The 18,865-nt window shown below is 50.4% G+C and overlaps 5 protein-coding genes and 1 non-coding gene across 6 annotated transcripts; 3 read left to right on the top strand and 3 right to left on the bottom strand.

The window, feature by feature from the left end:
• Nucleotides 1–32: 32 nt before the first annotated feature.
• On the bottom strand, nt 33–1,385 carry BCR38DRAFT_460207 (uncharacterized protein; the record flags this gene model as incomplete). The annotated part of the gene is made up of 3 exons (XM_040862387.1): nt 33–952; nt 983–1,181; nt 1,278–1,385. The coding sequence occupies 3 exons, from the start codon at nt 1,383–1,385 to the stop codon at nt 33–35; spliced, it is 1,227 nt and encodes a 408-aa protein (XP_040712053.1).
• A 7,567-nt stretch (nt 1,386–8,952) lies between these two features.
• Nucleotides 8,953–9,038, bottom strand: BCR38DRAFT_t290. The gene has a single exon. It is a non-coding gene; the product is annotated as a tRNA-Gln (tRNA).
• An 822-nt stretch (nt 9,039–9,860) lies between these two features.
• On the top strand, nt 9,861–10,878 carry BCR38DRAFT_460206 (uncharacterized protein; the record flags this gene model as incomplete). The annotated part of the gene is made up of 4 exons (XM_040862386.1): nt 9,861–10,165; nt 10,273–10,582; nt 10,633–10,688; nt 10,737–10,878. 4 exons carry the CDS (start codon nt 9,861–9,863, stop codon nt 10,876–10,878), a joined length of 813 nt encoding a protein of 270 aa, XP_040712052.1.
• A 1,414-nt stretch (nt 10,879–12,292) lies between these two features.
• BCR38DRAFT_311763 (exoribonuclease) lies at nt 12,293–13,182 on the top strand (the record flags this gene model as incomplete). Its single annotated transcript, XM_040854661.1, has 2 exons — nt 12,293–12,407; nt 12,467–13,182. Coding segments are annotated over 2 exons (831 nt in total), but the record flags the coding sequence as incomplete, so codon positions are not given.
• A 619-nt stretch (nt 13,183–13,801) lies between these two features.
• On the top strand, nt 13,802–17,537 carry BCR38DRAFT_444626 (uncharacterized protein). The gene has a single exon (XM_040860951.1). It carries the CDS (start codon nt 14,281–14,283, stop codon nt 17,197–17,199), a length of 2,919 nt encoding a protein of 972 aa, XP_040712050.1. The 5' UTR covers nt 13,802–14,280; the 3' UTR covers nt 17,200–17,537.
• BCR38DRAFT_444625 (uncharacterized protein) lies at nt 17,538–18,775 on the bottom strand. Its single transcript, XM_040860950.1, has one exon. It carries the CDS (start codon nt 18,550–18,552, stop codon nt 17,581–17,583), a length of 972 nt encoding a protein of 323 aa, XP_040712049.1. The 5' UTR covers nt 18,553–18,775; the 3' UTR covers nt 17,538–17,580.
• Between the last annotated feature and the right edge of the window lie 90 nt (nt 18,776–18,865).

Below are 18,865 nucleotides of genomic sequence, written 5' to 3'. Positions count from 1 at the left end.
TCAGTCATCAGGCAAAGCGTTTCTCATCTTTCTCACTTAACCCTTCTCGCGGCGATATTCTTCACAAGGTCCGCAATGGCCTTCTCATCTGTCGGGTCCATCGGCTGCTCATCTCTACCTATTTGGTGCATCTGTGCCAGTGACAACGCCAACCCATTACCGAAATTCTGCTCATCCAGCAGGGGCTTGACACAGCCCTTTACCCCTTTGGTAAAAATGTCATTTGGCAGTTCCGGCTCCGTCGACGCCGGCCGGGCAAGACCGATACCATCTAACCCCGTTTTCAGAATATCCACCATGCCGCCCACGGTGCGAATTCCTCCAGTGATGAAGGCTTTCGTCTTCTTCATGTGCGGCACGATCATTTCGGCAAATTCGATGAAGAAGGCCTCGCGCGCCCGAGTGCTATCTTTTCGGTGATACCAGGCGTCCTCCTCGTATGTGCCACCGCTCAGCTCGACGAAATCGAAGGTATGGGCCTCGAGGATCTCGCACAGTTCTGCAGCCTCCGCCGTAGAGAAACCTGAGTTCTGGAATTCGACGCTATTGATTTTGATGCCCAGGACAAAGCTCGGGCTTGTTTGTGCCCGAATACCATCAGCGATTTCCGTGACAAGGCGTGCTCGATTTTCTAGAGAGCCTCCGTACATGTCCTCTCGGTTGTTGGTAGTTAGAGACAGAAACTGAGCGATGAGGTATCCATGAGCACCGTGCAGCTGGATCCCGTCGAAGCCGGCCTTATCCAGGTAGACAGCGCAGTGGATAAAACTGTCCCTTATCTCGTGGATTTCTTCGATAGAGGCGGCGTGGGGTTTGCCAAACTTGACACCGTAGTAGCCCTTGACCAGCTGAATATCAGATGCGCCTACTGGATTTGGTTGGAGTTCATCTCTTATCTGCCGGCCCGGATGGTTGGGCTGACCCAGGAGAAGTGTACCGCCTGCTCTACCCACTTCTGCCAGTTTCTTGTACTACTCGAAACGGTGCCCCGAAAAAGGTGCATCGAGCGGGACGATAAGGTTTTCCTTAGCTTCGAGATGGTCTGGATGAATGAGGATGTTGCCCGTCACCACCATTCCCCAACCCCCACCACTCCATTTTCGATACAGATTGATCAGTTCTTCCGAAGGAATACCTCGCTTTGCAAAATTTTCGTCCCAGGAGCACATCTGCTCGGTCATCTGATGGCAGTTGGTTCAGTATTACAACTCCAACAAGTTTCACACTTGCTTCTTCGCTGTCAATAGTTCAGAGTTGAGGAATGAAACTTGACGTACAGCGGCCTTCATCAGGCGATTGAGAGCCACACTAGTCGAGAAATGAAATGACAATGGCTGTCCAAGGGGCGTAGGGTCGGCATCGCGGCCGGAGTAGCGTGACGACATTTTATAATGGCACCTCCGGCCCAAAGAGCAAAAGGCGCCCTGTTACTTTAGACCCAAACGCGGAAATGGTTCAAGAAGAAAAATGAATCGAAATATGATTTCTCAAATATGCAAAACCCACCTTTCCAATATTAGACTTGTTCTACACATTCGACAGTGGTTGATAGCAAGATGCAGGTGCAGGCGCAGATGCTAATATGTGACCCCAACGGGTTACCCTGTAGCTATAGATATGATGATTGGACTAGCGCTCCGGCTGAATAATCGTACCCAGGGAGGCACACTTTTCATCAATTCCCGCCAATATCCCATGAATTGCCGGCTTAGAAATCTAGCATTATGGGACCGGTCGTCCAGCGTAGCAGTCCCAAGGGGGAGATTTGTGAGACCCAGCAATTAGCCAATTTCTGACGTAGGATTGGTTATATTGGGCGCCTAAATACTGGACAGTGTATCCATCATCACCATTGGAGGGAGGATCCTTAAAATCATATCTGGCGCTCCGTTCGATGAAGGGTTATTTCCCCAACCCTCTGCCCCGAGCGAAATCATGGCAGCTGAATTGGCATGCGGGTGCCCAGACTAAACTGCCCACCACGAAAACTGCTAATGAAACTGTATCCCACAATGTGCCCATGGGGAACAATGCCATGTATGATGAATTCGCAGACTTGCTTCATTTTATGGGTTTATGTGCTTAGCAGTAGAGGTTCAGCCTGAGGCATTAGACCATGTATGCCATTCCATTGCAATTTGCATGTCACGCAATGTGACGTGTTCGATCTCTATGGCAAGTAGAGTTTAGTCCATGAATACCTCGCGAACTTTGCCTTAGTATACGTGGAGTACACAAATTACAGTATTAGGTGATAATTTCAGATACTCTCTGCTATCAGGAAAAGCAGACCTCGTGCATTTTTCAGTTTTTGACTGTACGACGCACTCTCACTCCAAAACTCAATTACACGATACGATTGCATCAGGGAAGGCCACCTCACACTACAAAAGACAGGTCTCGCGTAACAAGTAAATATTTGAGAGTGTTGAGGATGAGACGGGGTGGATTCGGAATCTTTGTATTTCGAGGTACCAGAATCAGCATCTTTGCCTCAGATCCGATTTTTGCCATGTTACTTCGAAGACGGAAAGGTCCTGACACCGTTTTTTAACATCGAACCATACCAGTAATATAATTTATTATTATTAATAAATACGCCGTAGGCTCGAAGCCCCCGGTACCTCTGCTAGTACTCCCGTATGTCAAACCGTGCCCTAATGGCTGGACTAAATACATACGCTGCGTCGTCCGTTCGCCCTATTGGCGACTGCGTTGCGTTCACTACCATACTACGTTGGTTCTCAACCTACCAACAAAGTCCCCCCTGAGAAGATCGATGCTATCTGGGCCTTGAAGCTGTCCGACCCGTCCCTAGCAGCCACCTTACAATAGTCCCACTAACTACTGGTTCTCCTGTTGCCGTTGCGAGGTCTCTACGAGAGTATAGTGGCCGTGGTGCGATAGCGGCCCGTAATCATTCCCTCGGTCCTTCCAACAGCCCGCAAAAGAGGATTACGTGCTCTGCCGTCTCAGGGGCGTCGCCACAGCGGCATAGCGGCGAGTACACGCCAAAAGCCCCTGTCTTGAATAAGAAGGCTGCTAGTCCTATTTTTTCCGTCCTGATCTGGCACAGCGTAGACGCTTCCAGTCGGTTCAGGCCGAAATACTTGCCCCCTTTCGGTATCTGCATCGAAGGGCCCTCCGGTTCCTCAGCGATGGTGCGTCGCTGGCGATCGTGATCCTCTGCTCCGGTGAGCCATCTCTTCCTCCAGTGGCCGAGGAGGGCAGCCGGGACCTCCTTTTCCTCACTCATCCACTCGGAGCCCCGGGCCTCCTTCTCCATAGTGTACCCTGCCGGTCGGAGTAGCTGCGACGCCTGCTTCCTCTTCGCCGGCCTATCCTGCCGGAGTATATGTGACGCTTTAGCGCTCGCGCTGCGAAGAAATATAATTTAAATGCCTTCGAAACATATTTTCTGTCACTCGCTCGCAAAAGTACCGTATTAAGGCAACTGCCGCTGGGTGAAAACATGAACCCGAACTTATCACACTGAAATAGAGAGCTATAAATTTGACAACTACATATTTTGGATGGCTGCGAAGTCTTGTTTGGAAGAACGCAAAGATGTTTACGCTCTGGAGAGGTGCAATCCATGGCTTTGGCGAATCCTAGAGGGAGACTTATACATAACCGATATCATCTGGGCCAAGGATCACAAGAAGTGTAATTGGATTCAGAAGCGTTTCCAGTCCCGGACTAAGTGTTTATTTGAGTTCCACTAGGATTTCCAGTCCAAGGAGAGACGTGACACACTAGGTGGCCCTCCCTCTTTATAACTACGACTTCATTATGGACACTCGGCAATACACCTGGGTATTGTAAGGCAGTTTAGCACCGCAAGGTGTCACGTCACCGTGAAGCCAGCTTCTATTTATAAAGCACAATAGTCCCTATCTGTATTCATCAAACATTTGGTTCCGCGTATGGAGCTGCATTCAGATCTACAGATCACTAATCAGAGGTCATCTTTGCTCGAGTTCCTTGATAGAAAGCGGATATATATACTTATATTTTGTGAATTTGGTTTGCTTCCCTTTATATTACGTGATGTTAAGGTATGTGCCAAGAGCTTAAGAAGTAAATTGGTGAAGTTCATATAATAAAGGTACTGTATCTAGCGCGGGACTGACCAGTCCGCCGTAATGCCACCGTCATGTGGAATGCGAGAGATGGGATACGATCTTGTAGTCATCAGTCGCCGCTACAGCCAGACACACCTACAACCGATTCCTCGCATGCTGCACCTTGATGGCACGGTCATCTTTCCTAAAATTGGCTATGCACTTGTTTGCAGCTGTACCTAGATGGCTTTTCAAGGCCCTGGTATTTAGTGACAACTAGAATCATCGGTATTATAACGTCGAGTAAGCGCCCATCCGATGTCTTCCAGCATCGATATCTCCCTCGTTCATGGCTATTTTCTCCTTCATCTAAATGATAAGGTGACTCGTGTCTTTTCTCTTCAGGTTCGACATCTGTGTTTAATGACGATACTGTAACGAATGAACACACAACGTGAACTATTTCGCAATGTTTGGCCGAAGTGAAAACACTAAGTATGAGGCGCTGTGACAGCCAGGAGAATCCATTTTGAAACCCCGAGGGCGATTCGGATCTCAGTACCTCGCTAGTGCCCTGACTTTGGTCCTCTCAGTGTTTTTGGTGTCGAAGCTTACCGAGACCAAGAAACAGAAGCCTCAATAACCACTCGAATCGACTCTACATATTGTAAAATCTTATGGCGCCTTTCGATCAGACACATTGATGAACCACCAAACAGCTCAAGTGAACAGCGTCGTGTAATACATGGACCCCAAGCCCTACGAGGCTGACATTTTCCAGACCCACAAACAGCGAGGCCCACCCGTCGTGAACAAAGACGAGATTTATGCAATGTGTATGGTTATCAGCAACGGGGTGAATTATATCCTGTGACCGAGAAAGACTTGAGACAGATGAACAGAACTGATGATGACCCGCTTTCTCCAATGCACAAGGTCTTACCGAAGTATGCAGGTGGTTGTGTCATCCAGTTCGGAGTCTTTCATCGTCTCCTCTGTCTCGTAAGTCTTTCCAAGTGTCTTTTCATCTGTCAACCGCTCACGCACGACGGAAATCACTTTGGCAGTCACATTTCTACAACTGGGATCACTATCAAGATAATGAAAGGGGGCGTGGAATGGCCGGACAAGAATATCATGGACCACAACGGTAAGGGGCCCCTATTGTCTCTGCTGAACATACAGATCATTGCTTCGACGCGATCAGGATAGCAACATCCTGTTGTGTTAGGAAAGACTACCATATATGTATTGATTTGCCGATGTCACACTTTCTTCCACCGAGGGAACTCACTGCGCCTGTGTTGTTTAGCCCGAAAAACTCCACTATAAAACTACATGTAAACGGCGAGCTTATCTCTAACTATAACCAAGCATGAGCCGTGAAGTCAAAATCGCCAACTTCGGTCCTATCACACAACGTCACTCTATAATTACTAGCAATATAACTGACCGATTTATACTAAATTAAGCATAGCGCGCTACTATATAATACTCTACTTCTTTAACTCCATTAGAGTCCTATCCCGTTAATACCGAGTCCTTAGAATTCGAGTGTTCCTATCGGGGTGATACGTGACCCCATGGGGGGTTACCCTGTAGCTATTGTAGTGGGGCCAGGCCGGACGTCAGGAAAGTAGGTGACGGGGGTCAGGGAGGACTCCCCTGTCTTCCACACTTCTTAAGGGACACGGAGATGACAGACGACTTTCAACAAATCGTCATCTCTTTTCATCATCTTATTCAATCAACTTGACTTTTGTTTTCTATTCTAGTTAGCTAGCCCTTCAATTATGCGGTTCATTCCTACGTGCACTTAGACACTACTTTCGAAATCCTATTATTCTGCCCTCATCCTAGCCTTGACACTGACAGAGGATTGTATCTTGCTCTGATCAGAGCAATATAGTGCTAGTGAGAGCTTCAATTCGACTTCCAGAGCCAGATGCCTTGTTCTGAGAATCATTCCGACGAGAGTCTCAGAGGCACATCCGACCAACTCGCGCACCAGACGTGTAATGTAACGGGGTAAGGCCGGACATCAGGGAAATAGGTTACGGGGCTAGGAGAAAGTTTATTTTCTCTTGGTTGGAGAGCGCATGGGCTACGTGTCAGCGGTGGGCAGTGAGGCACGGGATGGAGTTCGCTCCTGACAAGAGTGAGCTAATGCACTTTACTAGGGCCCGAGAGCCCTTGCCGCAAAGTATTCGCCTTGGGGACGCCACAGTGTCGCCGGTAGTCTCAGCGAGGTTCCTAGGAGTCTGGTTCGACCGCAAACTGACGTGGCACGCCCATGTTGAGCGTGTTAAAACAAAAATGGCAACTCAAAAGCTAGCCCTGACAAAGCTAGTCAATATGTCGTGGGGCTGCGATCTTATACGGGCGAGGCTGTTATATACGGTGGTTATCCGTAGCGCGATCGCCTTCGGGGCGACTGCGTGGCATACTATAAGTGAGGAACCGACAGGGCCAGCTAAGAGCCTGATGGGGATACAGAACGAGTGCCTCCGGGTAGTCTGTGGCGCCCACAAAGCGACGCCGGTTCGCCACCTGGAAGCAGAAGCAGCAATCCCGCCACTAGACCTCTATCTTAGTGCCCGGGCTGCTAAGTTTGAAGAACGGCTACGGCTTAGCGGGAAGAGAAATCTACTTCGCAGCGCGAGCGCTAAAGCGTCACATATACTCCGGCAGGATAGGCCGGCGAAGAGGAAGCAGGCGTCGCAGCTACTCCGACCGGCAGGGTACACTATGGAGAAGGAGGCCCGGGGCTCCGAGTGGATGAGTGAGGAAAAGGAGGTCCCGGCTGCCCTCCTCGGCCACTGGAGGAAGAGATGGCTCACCGGAGCAGAGCATCACGATCGCCAGCGACGCGCTATCGCTGAGGAACCGGAGGGCCCTTCGATGCAGATACCGAAAGGGGGCAAGTATTTCGGCCTGAACCGACTGGAAGCGTCTACGCTGTGCCAGATCAGGACGGAAAAAATAGGACTAGCAGCCTTCTTATTCAAGACAGGGGCTTTTGGCGTGTACTCGCCGCTATGCCGCTGTGGCGATGCCCCTGAGACGGCAGAGCACGTAATCCTCTTTTGCGGGCTGTTGGAAGGACCGAGGGAACGATTACGGGCCGCCATCGCACCACGGCCACTATACTCTCGCAGAGACCTCGCAACGGCAACAGGAGAACCAGTAGTTAGTGGGACTATTGTAAGGTGGCTGCTAGGGACGGGTCGGACAGCTTCAAGGCCCAGATAGCATCGATCTTCTCAGGGGGGACTTTGTTGGTAGGTTGAGAACCAACGTAGTATGGTAGTGGACGTAACGCAGTCGCCAATAGGGCGAACCGACGACGCAGCGTATGTATTTAGTCCAGCCATTAGGGCACGGTTTGACATACGGGAGTACTAGTAGAGGTACCGGGGGCTTCGAGCCTACGGCGTATTTAATAATAATAATAATAATATTTTCTCTTCTTTAAGAGGCACAGAGGCAGAGTAGGACACGAGTCCCCCATCTTCACGCATCATCATCCTCATCCTCATATCATCATCTCCTTCTTCTCTACATCTTCACCTTCGCTTTTCAGTCAGTTATTTAGTTATTTTAGTTATTCAGCTTATCTTTACGTTCGAGATCCTACTATTACGATACGAGTATCAGAGGCATATCCGACTAACTCACGCACCAGACGTGTAAGAGCTTCGCTCTTGCAACCAGTACCACGATCTTCGTCTGATCAGACCAACAGATCCCATCTGTTGGTACTGGAGCCGTCTGTTCAGTGTGTTAGGTGGTAGGTATATCCTACTGACCGCCTGACCCCGTTTCACTATATATAAGATAGATAAGATCAGATAAGGGTTATAAAGCTCTGCCAGGCCAGAATAGCTGACCTGGCCATCCTTTCCCAATATAACAATTCACACCCCATGTGCACTCGCATCACAACTATATCTAGTAGCTATAGATAAGTAAGATAGGAGGGTAAGCCGAAGGATATAATATCGTGGTTATTATAATATTAGATAAACTACTTCATATAGTAGCTACCGTGGCTATCGAAGATTAATAGTCGTTTTCGACCTTTCTACGTTTTCTTAGAGTATTATTCGAAGTACGTAAGCTACTGAAACGGGCTCAGGTGGTCGGTAGGATGTACCCACTACCTAACACACTGGCAAAGCGGCTCCAGTACCAACAGATCCCATCTGTTGGCCTGATCAGACGAAGATCATGGCGATGGACGCTGGAGCGAAACTTCTACAAGCCTTGGGCGCAAGTTGGTCGGACGTACTCCCTTGTGTTCAGCGAAGGGGTGATTCTCAGAATAGGACTCTTGACTCCGAGAGTTGAAGTAAGGCTGCCACTGGCGTTGAATTGCTCTGAGCAATTCACAATTCCTCGTAGTTATCAAGGCTAAAGCGGAAGAGATAGGCGGGCGAAATCATGACGACCTGACAGCGTTTCAACAAAACCTTCTGGGCCCCTCAAACAGTGCTCAAGGCACTAAAAAAGCTTGCAGGGGCAAGTTTCCTTCTTTGTATCTAATTGCTACTGGCGTTAGGTTTTTAGTCTTCCTAGCTTGCTTAACGCGGTATCGGAGGGTCTCGCGTTTTACGCCGCTTTCTCGCGCAATCTTAGCAACTTTGGCTTGGGGAAACTCTTACATGTAGAGGACGGCTCCCTCCCTGTAGCTGTAAGTCCATTGCGATTAGAAAAAGCTGATGAATTAATGAATATAGGATAGGTTGAATTTGGAAGTATCAAGCGAATCCGAAATAAGTGGGGCGTGGCACGGGTAAGTGAAGGGAGGATGAATGTTTTCAAGAGATAAAAAGTATTGTATACTACGAAATTCGTGACGTTTCTTCATGTGTAAGAACAAAAACTAAGGTCATACCGAGACTCGAACTCGGGACTCGGGAAGATTTGACGTGATATCAAAATCCCACGTGCTAACCACTACACTATACGACCATCTGGTCGAAGGATGAAAGTTTTTGGTGTTACCAAGGATTAGGATTTTCATTTGTTGCCCCATTCGCGGATAGAACCGAGCTCCGAGCTCCGAACTCGACCCTCTATGCACATGGTGCTTAACTGTAGGATATGTTAAGTTCTCCCAGCAGGCATTTAGCACTTTTCTATGAAGATATAGCAGTCAAGACGTGCGAGTCAATGCCAGCTCTTGAAAGCAAGTGGGAATTACTGCTCAATACTAAACAACACTATTATCTAACCCAGGTGGTTAGACGTTACAAACTTCACCTGGAGGGTCAGACCTGACGAACTTGCCATTCGCAAATCATCACAACGAACGGGGTTTCCTATGATCGGCAGAGTGGTTACCGAGCACCTTTATCCGATGTCTCCTCCGCGGCCGCAATGGTGCTTTTCCGATAGCAATGGAGGGGCATGGTGGGGTTCGTGGGAGGTCCTCGCGCATCAGAAGCCGATGGCATCATCCCGAAGGACTGGCCGACGACAAGCAGTGATCGATCGATTTTTGTCTCCAGGCTTACTTACCTACTTATCCTATCGTCGAGTACTTGCCGAGTATAAACCTGCGTTGCCCGATCCACTTCCCCTCCCTCCCTTGTGCGAGTTTCGGGCTTGCAGCTTGTCTATATGAAGTCCAATTCCGCACGAATATTAGCCTTGTCTACATTGAGCCAGTTATCACGTCTACACTTACGACTGCGTCCAAACCTCCTCTATACCAACAACACCAGTCCCAGTCTGAATAGCAGTAAGCCCTTGTTCAAAACCTTCAACCAACAAATAATACCCTGCCGCACCATGTCTTCCGCCATTGCCAAACGTCTCGAAGGCAAGACCATCGTCGTGACGGGCGCCTCGTCGGGCATCGGCCGCAGCACCGCTTTCGAATTCGCGCGTACGGCGCCCAAGAATCTCAAGCTAATCCTGACGGCGCGGCGCATCGACACACTCAAGGAGATCGCCACCGAGATCACCAAGGAGGTCGGCGATGGCGTCAAGGTGCTGCCCGTGCAGCTGGATGTTAGCAAACCTGAGGAGGTGCGCGGCTTCGTTCAGAACTTGCCAGAGGAGTTTCGCGACATCAATGTGCTGGTGAACAATGCGTAAGTAGTATTGGCGTTTTACGTGAGGGATTTCGTACCCAATTGGCTGTCGACTACACTCATAGAGATGTAGAACAAATCAAGACAAGACAGCTGACAACCGGCAGTGGTCTGGTCAAAGGAGTCGCCAAGGCACCCGAAATCGCCAAGGAAGACATGAATATCATGTTCGCCACAAACGTTACCGGCTTAATCAACATGACCCAGGCAATCATGCCCATCTTCCTCAAGAGACCCGACGGAGGAGCCGGAGACATTATCAACATCGGCAGTATCGCTGGCCGGGAGCCATACCCGGGAGGCGGTATCTATTGCGCTACCAAGGCCGCCATTAGAAGTTTCAGCGAAAGCTTAAGGAAAGAAACTATTGCCTCCAGAATCAGAGTCATGGTCGTTGATCCTGGCCAGGTCGAGACGGTGGGACTACTCTTTCCCTCAAGGACAAACACAAGTCTAACAAGCTGCAGGAGTTTTCAGTTGTTCGTTTCTACGGGGACAAGGCCAAGGCGGACGCCGTCTACGCGTGAGTAGAACTGGAACCTGATGACTTGCTTTTGCTAACCATACCCAGCGGTTGCGAACCTCTGACCCCCGACGACATCGCGGAAGTTATTGTCTTCGTTGCCGGAAGAAGGGAAAACGTTGTCGTTGCTGATACTTTGGTGTTTCCCAGTCACCAAGCTGGCGCAGGCACGATGCACAGGAAGTTATAGTGATTTGTGGATATCAGACAACTTTGTATATTGATTTATGGAGTGTAGCAAAATGATGAGCACAAAGGGCTTGTCATACATCGGCATTGCAGGCAGACACCTGACTATCCATATCCGCGAGACTATATCCGGACTGTCAGAAGTTAAATAGAATACTAGACCATTGAATGCATCTATATATTTGGTCAGCTCATTGCATCGAAACCAGTGTAGGTGTATCATGAGTGTTGTCCAATTGGTGTCAGGTAAACCAGTTTACTCATTCACAGGGGCCGGCCTTCTACCATGGCACTCCAAGACGGAGTACCAAGTTAGAACGCACTGAAGACAACATAACATCTAATGAGGACAACTCCACAACCAATCATCACTAGCCCCAAGGGGCAGCTACGGTGCGGGAGGGTTGGCTCGGCTCCATGTGAGATAGTTGAATGGATAAACTATTTTCATCATAATAAGGCGGGCGGAGGAAGGGTCAGGATGGAGATGAGGTCGGCCTTACCATCAGAGTCGAGTTACAAGTGGATGTCGGCATGTGCTAGTCATGGACACTGTATAATGGTTAGCTAACGTGCTCTGAGCCAACTTTTGTGACATGGAAGTGAAAAGTGTATTGTATGTTCAGTGAATGTAACTTTGGTATTGGGGTATCTTCATCTTACTCAGAAGCAGAACTGAAATATAGATTTTCATCATATACAAGGTGCGAAAAAGAGCAAAAACAAATCTTCCAAGTGGCTTACCTATTGCGGTTGTTGAATTCGATTGGGCGGCACCAGCTAGTAGTCTTCAGTATGAATTCCTACGAAGCAAGTTAGTTACATTGCCAGCGGAGTTACTCGTATAAGCCTTGGCTTGAGGGACGCTTCAGATGGTAGTGCATGTTGTTCAGTTCGCTCATGAAGATCGCGGGAACAGTGGTAAAAAATCATCAATAGCGAGTGGGGGAGGGCTGGAAGTGATCCTGAGCGGGTGAGGGAATGAAGATACTTACTTAGTGTGAATATAGCATCCCACGGACGCCTGCTACTTCTCAGACAGAAGAAACCGCGTCCATGGGTGAAGGTAACGCCAAAGCAGGCGCTCAACAACGCAGGCGTGCTGCTGAGAACCTATCATGGTATCAAAGCAGCCCTACCAGAGCTTTCCCTCATGCTGTTGAGGACCATTGAGCACTTCGACTTCCAGAGCTGAGCTCTGTGTGTGATGGTGAAGAGAGGAATTAAGTCGGAAAATTTGGCGACCAAAATTTCAAGAGATAGTCGCAAGCCATGGTCCGTGCACAAGCTTGATAATGGCTATTGGTGGGGCGCGGCTTCTCTGTCGGAATTTTCGAAGTTGCCGACATTCTGCGCACTGGAATCAAGGCTGCCAAAGGAACGCAAACACAAAACGACACGGTCTTGACGACAAGATGGCCGACCGAAGACGAATAAACGGACCAATTGGGACCACCACACCTCCTGTGTACGACAGAGAACCATTAGCTCGGAATATGTCAAGGGATGAGAATGCAATCCGCAAGATATGTACGTGGTGGGGCTCTCGACGTTCTGGATAACAGCATGCTAATCTGACGTCCTCATAGTTCTGAAGACTGGTGTAACACCCTCCGCCTCGGGCTCTGCCTACCTGGAGCTCGAGGACCTAAATTCGAAGGGTCCCAACAGTACCAGTTTGAAGCTTACCTGCACTGTCCACGGTCCACGAGCTCTTCCTCGATCCGCGCCCTTCTCCCCCCATATCATCCTAACGACCCATGTCAAATATGCACCCTTCGCAACAAGAGAGCGACGAGGCTATCTTCGCGACTCGAGCGAGCGCGATCTTGGCGTACATCTTGAGACGGCCTTGCGAGGCGCAATCATTGCCGACCGGTGGCCCAAGAGCGGTGTAGACATTATTGTCACCATCATCGAGGGAGATCAAGACCGCGACAGCACAGACAGCCAGAACAACGAGGGATGGGACATGATGAACGTGCTGAGCGGTTGTATCACCATTGCTTCAGCTGCGATTGCTGACGCAGGCATTGACTGCGTTGACACTGTCGCCGGCGGTGTCGCAGCTTTGGCGATGAAGAGTGATAACACCCCAGCCGAAATCGTCCTCGACCCATCCATTGCAAACTACCAGAAGATTATTGCAGCATGCTGTGTTGCCTACCTGCCAGTCAGAGACGAGATCACGAATGTGTGGTTCAAGGGTCAACTTCCTGGGGCAGATACGATGATTTACAACAAGATGATGGAGAGGAGTCTAGTGGCTTGCCGGAGCGCGAATCAAGTGGTCATTCAGGCATTAAATGAGACGGTTCGGCACAGGCAAGAACCATCATGAAAGGCTACTTGCGTGACAATCAGACGAAAGAAGCCACCCTATGGACTGTGGAGTCAGATTGACACTGTTGCCGTAAGTCATAACAGATCACGGGCCGCACATTAGTTACTGACCAGCTGGAAGCTGGGATGTCTCTCGGCTTCTAAAGCTCCATCCTCAGCCCGAAGGAGCAGAGAGCTTGGTGCTGCACCCCTTTGGGGAGACAGAGGATCGATCGTGTTGAAGACACAGACAAACCATGAAACAAACAGGATGAGGATTCCTAAACGATGATACCCAGATTAGCACTGTATGGATAAATCTAAGTGTGCCCTGCCGCAAGGATCGGTTACTGTTTGGAGAGCAAGGACAATGCTAAGCTACTTTGACAGCAAAGAGAAAAATGAATGAATACAAACGCTGCAATATTCGTATCCCTGTCACTGGATTCTTTTGCAGCAGATGACGTACAAGTATCAGCAGCTCCGAATGTCAATCTAGGGTATTAGAAACTAGCAAGTGCATGAGTACTGCGCGAATAGCATTTCTCCATTATGTTGTAGCTGTAAGTGGGCTGGCGGGGTCCTTTCATACCCGTCGGTCTAATACACTTTTCGCCATGACAGAATCCCCCCTATGATGCCCATCGATTTGCTGTCAAAACTTGTTATATGCTATGCAGGTAGTATTGCTTCCATTGAAGTTACCATTGTCATGCCACCTATTCCGATCGAAGCCGGACTCGTCACTTTAAGGCAGCTCTTAAGCTCAAACTGGAGATAAGGCGCATATCTATCGGGCCATACGGTGCTGCAACCTCCACCTTCCCGGCCATTCAACTACAGCACCTCCATCTCGGATCCGACTTTCCTTCACGTGTCTTACCTTCCAATTCTACTTTACGTCTAACTCTACATTGCCTTGTACTTTAATATCCACAACCGCCATCGCCGGCTCGGATCGGCCATGCGTGGTCCAAATTATCCACTGTTGCAGCATTCCTAGTTCAGACTGACTGCCGTCGTCCTCGCGCGGTAAAGCTCGGCCCTCTGAATCAGTAGGTGCCGTCGACACAGGTGCAATATGGCATCACCGGCCGCCGCAGTCGTGCCTGCGTCGACAGCCTTATACAATAACGCGAGCATGTGGCACAACTTCAGTTCGTGGATCGCCCAGCACCTCAAGTACTCAGTGAATATGACGCGATATACGCCCTCGCTAGAGGACCTTATTCTGGCCGGCCCTAGGATGCTGACCAAGCTGACCAAGCTGGGCTCCATCATCTCCTTCCACCCCGACGCAATCGACAGCTTTGGCCAACGAGTCATTCCCGACGCGACCGGCACCGGCTCTGACTTCTTTCAAGTCCTCACGGACGCCATCGAAACTACTACGTCCGAAATGGCTGCTGATGCCTCTGTTACTGCTGCTACTGCCGCGGCAGTGCTCGACGATCAAGACCCCGCTGCCATGGTGTCCAAGTTCTCCGTCGAAGGGGCGAAGGGCTTGGGTAGCGTCTTCAGTTATGCGACAAGCAAGTGGGCGCTGTGCTGCGTGGCTATGGCCATCATCCTCAACCGAACCCAGATCTTCGCCGCAAGCCGCCGAAGGCTCCGGCTACAGTGGCCCGTCCGACTACTCCTCCGCTTCCTCCCGATCATCCTATTCCTCTACCAGGCGCGCGACCTCCTGCATTCCATACAATGCCAGACGTCGCCGGACTTTGCCGAGATGCGCTGGGGCAACGCTAGCAAAACTTCAGATTTGATGTTTGCCCAGGCCGGAGGATATCTACATGGGATGAGTTCGGCACTGCTGCTAGGCGCAGATGACTTCGACTCCTGTCGTGCTGTCAATATGGTCCCGCCGAGTGACATGGTTTATCCGGCTGAATTGCAAGGCTCGCTATCTCTTCTATGGCCCTTGTTCGGGACATTCTGTTTGAGCCAATTCCTCGAAACAGTGTCCTGCGCAGTACAAGGTCGCCCGGTGGCTGTCGAGACGGGCATGACATTGTTCGAACACTCGCTCGCGTTTGCAGAGGCCGATGCGGCCATCAGCAATCAGTTGGGATGGGGACTGTTCTCCGGTCAGGGTAGCTCCAATGTCACGTTCCAGCAAGGCTCTGGGACTAGCGTTGCCATATCCAGATCCATGATCATGAAGCGAGTCAATACGCCACCCGAAGTCCTTCTGGTTGCATTTCTGTCGGCCATGAGCCACGTCACTAGCCATATACTGGGCATATTCAATCTTCAGAGCAAGTTCCGGCTGATCAGCACCGGCTTCTGGGCATTATGTTTTATGGGGAGCATAGTGTTGAAGGCATTCACTTTTTCCCTAGACGACCCCTCTAGCATGGGGCTCTTCAGGTTCCCAACGGTTTGCATTATTGGGTTCATCCCACACGTCATGGTGTTCGCCGGCATCTTTGTTTGCTTCGTAATATACGTTATTGCGCTTGCACTCTCAGCCCTTGCGCCCCCGGATGGGTTGGAACGTGGTCCACAACTGTCTTTCAGGCAACGTCTAGCCCAGGCGCATGAGAACATGCAGGCAAATATTTCCTTGTCTGACATTCGGATATCCTGGGAGATGGATTTCTACACTGCACTGCTAAGGACAGGCTTCGGGGTTATAACGATGGCCAGTGAGGCGGTTTATCTTAATGAAGACCGGAATGTGAACTTGAAGCGGCACACCTGGCTCGAGGAGGAGCGATACCGGGAAATTGAATCACTCCGGATGCAATGGGCGGGCTCCGGTCTGGGAGGGTCGCGGTACGATTCTGTGGGGACCATTGGTCTCGTCCCGGTCAAGGATAACCAACTATCTGCGTCGAGTGGATACGCACGAGAGCGAGCTGCGCAAAAGGTACCCAAGTCACGTATAGGAGATAAGGGGGCAAGAGATGGCGTTGGTGCAGCCGAGCGGAGCTCACGGTGGCTGCTTGCACTGGAATTCATCATGAATATTAATCGCCTCATTCTGCGGTGGGGAGCACTCATCATGCTTAAGGGTCTGGCCCGAATTGGCGTTAGCAGTCAACCGCGCTTGTTGCTCTGGCTCTCGAGTCGACCCAAGAAGGACAAGAAGGGGGAGCGACAATCTAGCGGCAGGAGTCGTTTATACGTAAGCGGTCGGGACGGGCAGAGACTCTATAACGATGAGGATGCCGACGTCGAGACTGACTTACGCCGTCGTCTCAAGGGAAATATAGAGACGGCCAACATGCCGGAAGCGGATTTGGACACGTTTCTCTACAAGACCTGGAAATTCGGCGGCCTTTGGGGCTCTGTGGACAATAGCGAGGACTGGTTGCCAGATGAAAATGAAAACGACTGGGACACGACAAGCATGATCTGCAGTGTTGCCGGTAGTGACGTTAGCAATGACGACGACCAAGATCCCCGGATCGGTGAGGACGATCTTGACGATGGGCAATGCACACCCACACAAAGTTCTCCCTTTGCCTCCAGGGAAAGCACCCCCTTCGATTCGCCAATAGCCATGACCGACCTCGCCCGCCTCCTTCACCCGACTAGCCCCGAGGACCGGCAAGAAGCCCATGCCCTCGCTGCCCATCTGGCCAGCGACCGCATCATGACTCGATCAGCATACGCGCACCTGCAAGCTGTGCAGCGTGGCCGCCTCCTCACCTCATCTCAGCGCCGACCGCCCAACCAGAAACTGTCCTCCGACGAAGAAGCCGAATTACTGGAGCAGCTCATTCTGTCCCGACGAGCCACGACGCAACAACGGTCGCAGAACCAGCTTTTGCCGAACAGCGACTCCAACACGGGGTCCTGGGCGGGCGGACTTGGCGAGAGTGGTCCTCAGTGTGTTGTCTGTCACAGCTCGCCACGAACCATTATCGTCTGGCCCTGTCGTTGTCTGAGTCTGTGCGACGAGTGCCGTGTCACGCTGGCAATGAACAATTTTGATAAGTGTGTGTGTTGCCGCAGGGAGGTGATTTCCTTTTCGAGGATTTACGTGCCTTGAGACTCAACGCGGAAGAGCTAGGAAATTACCAGCCAGGGGTCGTTGTGAGAAAGGATTGGTTGGCCAACTTTGCATGGAGTAGATACATACCGTGGAGATGGATGCATGGCGTTGATTTGGTTGCCTGTTCGAGGCTTGATTTGATACACTTCTCAATGGGTTCATACGAAGAGAACCCGCATTTCAGGCGGACGGACAGACACAGGACGGCCTCGGCCTTGTGTTTGATGGCCGATGGATGGTCGCTGGGAGTTTCGGGTTGGTCTTGACACATACACCAACACGTACTTTTGAGTATGGTACATATCAAACGACAGAGGAATGGGGGACATGGAAAATTTGTGTTGCATGTATGCTTCTTGTCTCTTAGTTTTGTCTCAACTACATGACTGCCCATTCGATGCTGAAGCACCTAACGGGCGGCGGAACGCCTTCCTCTACCTCCTTCTGTTCCTTTTCGGACACCCCAGCTTTGCTCACTCCAGATACTTCACCCCCGATCAAGTAGCTTTTCTTAACATTGGTCCCCAGGCGTCCACAGGCAACAATGTCTATCAGGTTAATCTGCTCTTCCCAGCCGTAGCTCGTAGCCTGGAAGTGGCTGTGAAACCGCAGAGGGTCACCAGGATACACATTGTAGTCGCACCCAAACCGAATGCCAGGCATAGTGAAGTATCCTTTATGCTGCAAATGAGCGAACAGTGGGTAGGAGGGGGGGGTGTCAACCGGAACTGATGGAGTGTCTAGTTCTGGTGGTGGGGTGAGAAGGATACCGCTTGTGGTAGGCGTCACGGGCCATCCCTTGGACGATTCCTTCGGTGCTTGGGACTGACGTCTAGAAGTCGGTGGACTGGCATCGAAGAGGTTGGGTTCTTCTTCTCGATGTGCTGCCCTGACCGTGGCAAGGCTTCCTGCAACGTTGGCTTCAGATGAAGTCTGCTGTAACTTGGTCTTGGTCTTTTTCTGCTTGTTCCTGAATTCATCAGGGGTGTTCTGTAGCTTGTATTCCAGACTCATCAACTGTGCCTGCCTGCCCTCAGCCTGGAGGGACTGTTCGTAGGCTCTTCGCGACAAGTAGTCCAGTGAAGTCAGCCTACAAAGATGGAATACAGCATCATCGACGACGTAGGCCGCCTTCTTTTTTACAAGGACTTGGGCCTCTTCCGGCATCAACTCGACGGGCAAGCCATTAAAGACGTTCTGCTGGGGGTTTTGGGGTATCAATCCGATGTAGACGGAGCCAATGTTGTGATTGCGGCGGAGGTATATCACATCGTCAATGTCGAAGAGTAGGTACCTGTTGGCAACCTTGGAGATCCTTACCGGCGGACGCGAAGTAGCAGTCGTCGCCATCGTGCAACAGAGGCAGCTTTCCTGCTTGCCGTGAGTCAGTCTAGGTTGTACACAGAATTGGGCAAGAACGCTGAATATAGGATAAGGACGATCATATTTTATGGATTGAAATTTTTGTCAACATGTAATATTCAGGGGATTGACAGATAAATTTGTGTAATCATGTCGAGTTATTATGCAAGAGAAATTGTTTGAACGTACCTGTTGTTGAATGCTGATGCTGAGAATCAGTGGAATTGAGACGGATTGGAGGAATGAGAATTTTTTAGAGGTAGGCGATTGGCGTTTGGTGCGGTGCACGAATTCTGCGGGG

This window comes from Pseudomassariella vexata, assembly GCF_002105095.1.
Source record: "Pseudomassariella vexata strain CBS 129021 chromosome Unknown BCR38scaffold_13, whole genome shotgun sequence".
In the NCBI taxonomy this organism is placed as follows: Eukaryota; Fungi; Ascomycota; class Sordariomycetes; order Amphisphaeriales; family Pseudomassariaceae; genus Pseudomassariella; species Pseudomassariella vexata.
Note: the sequence above shows the minus strand (reverse complement) of the source record. Positions and strands in the feature narration are given on the sequence as shown.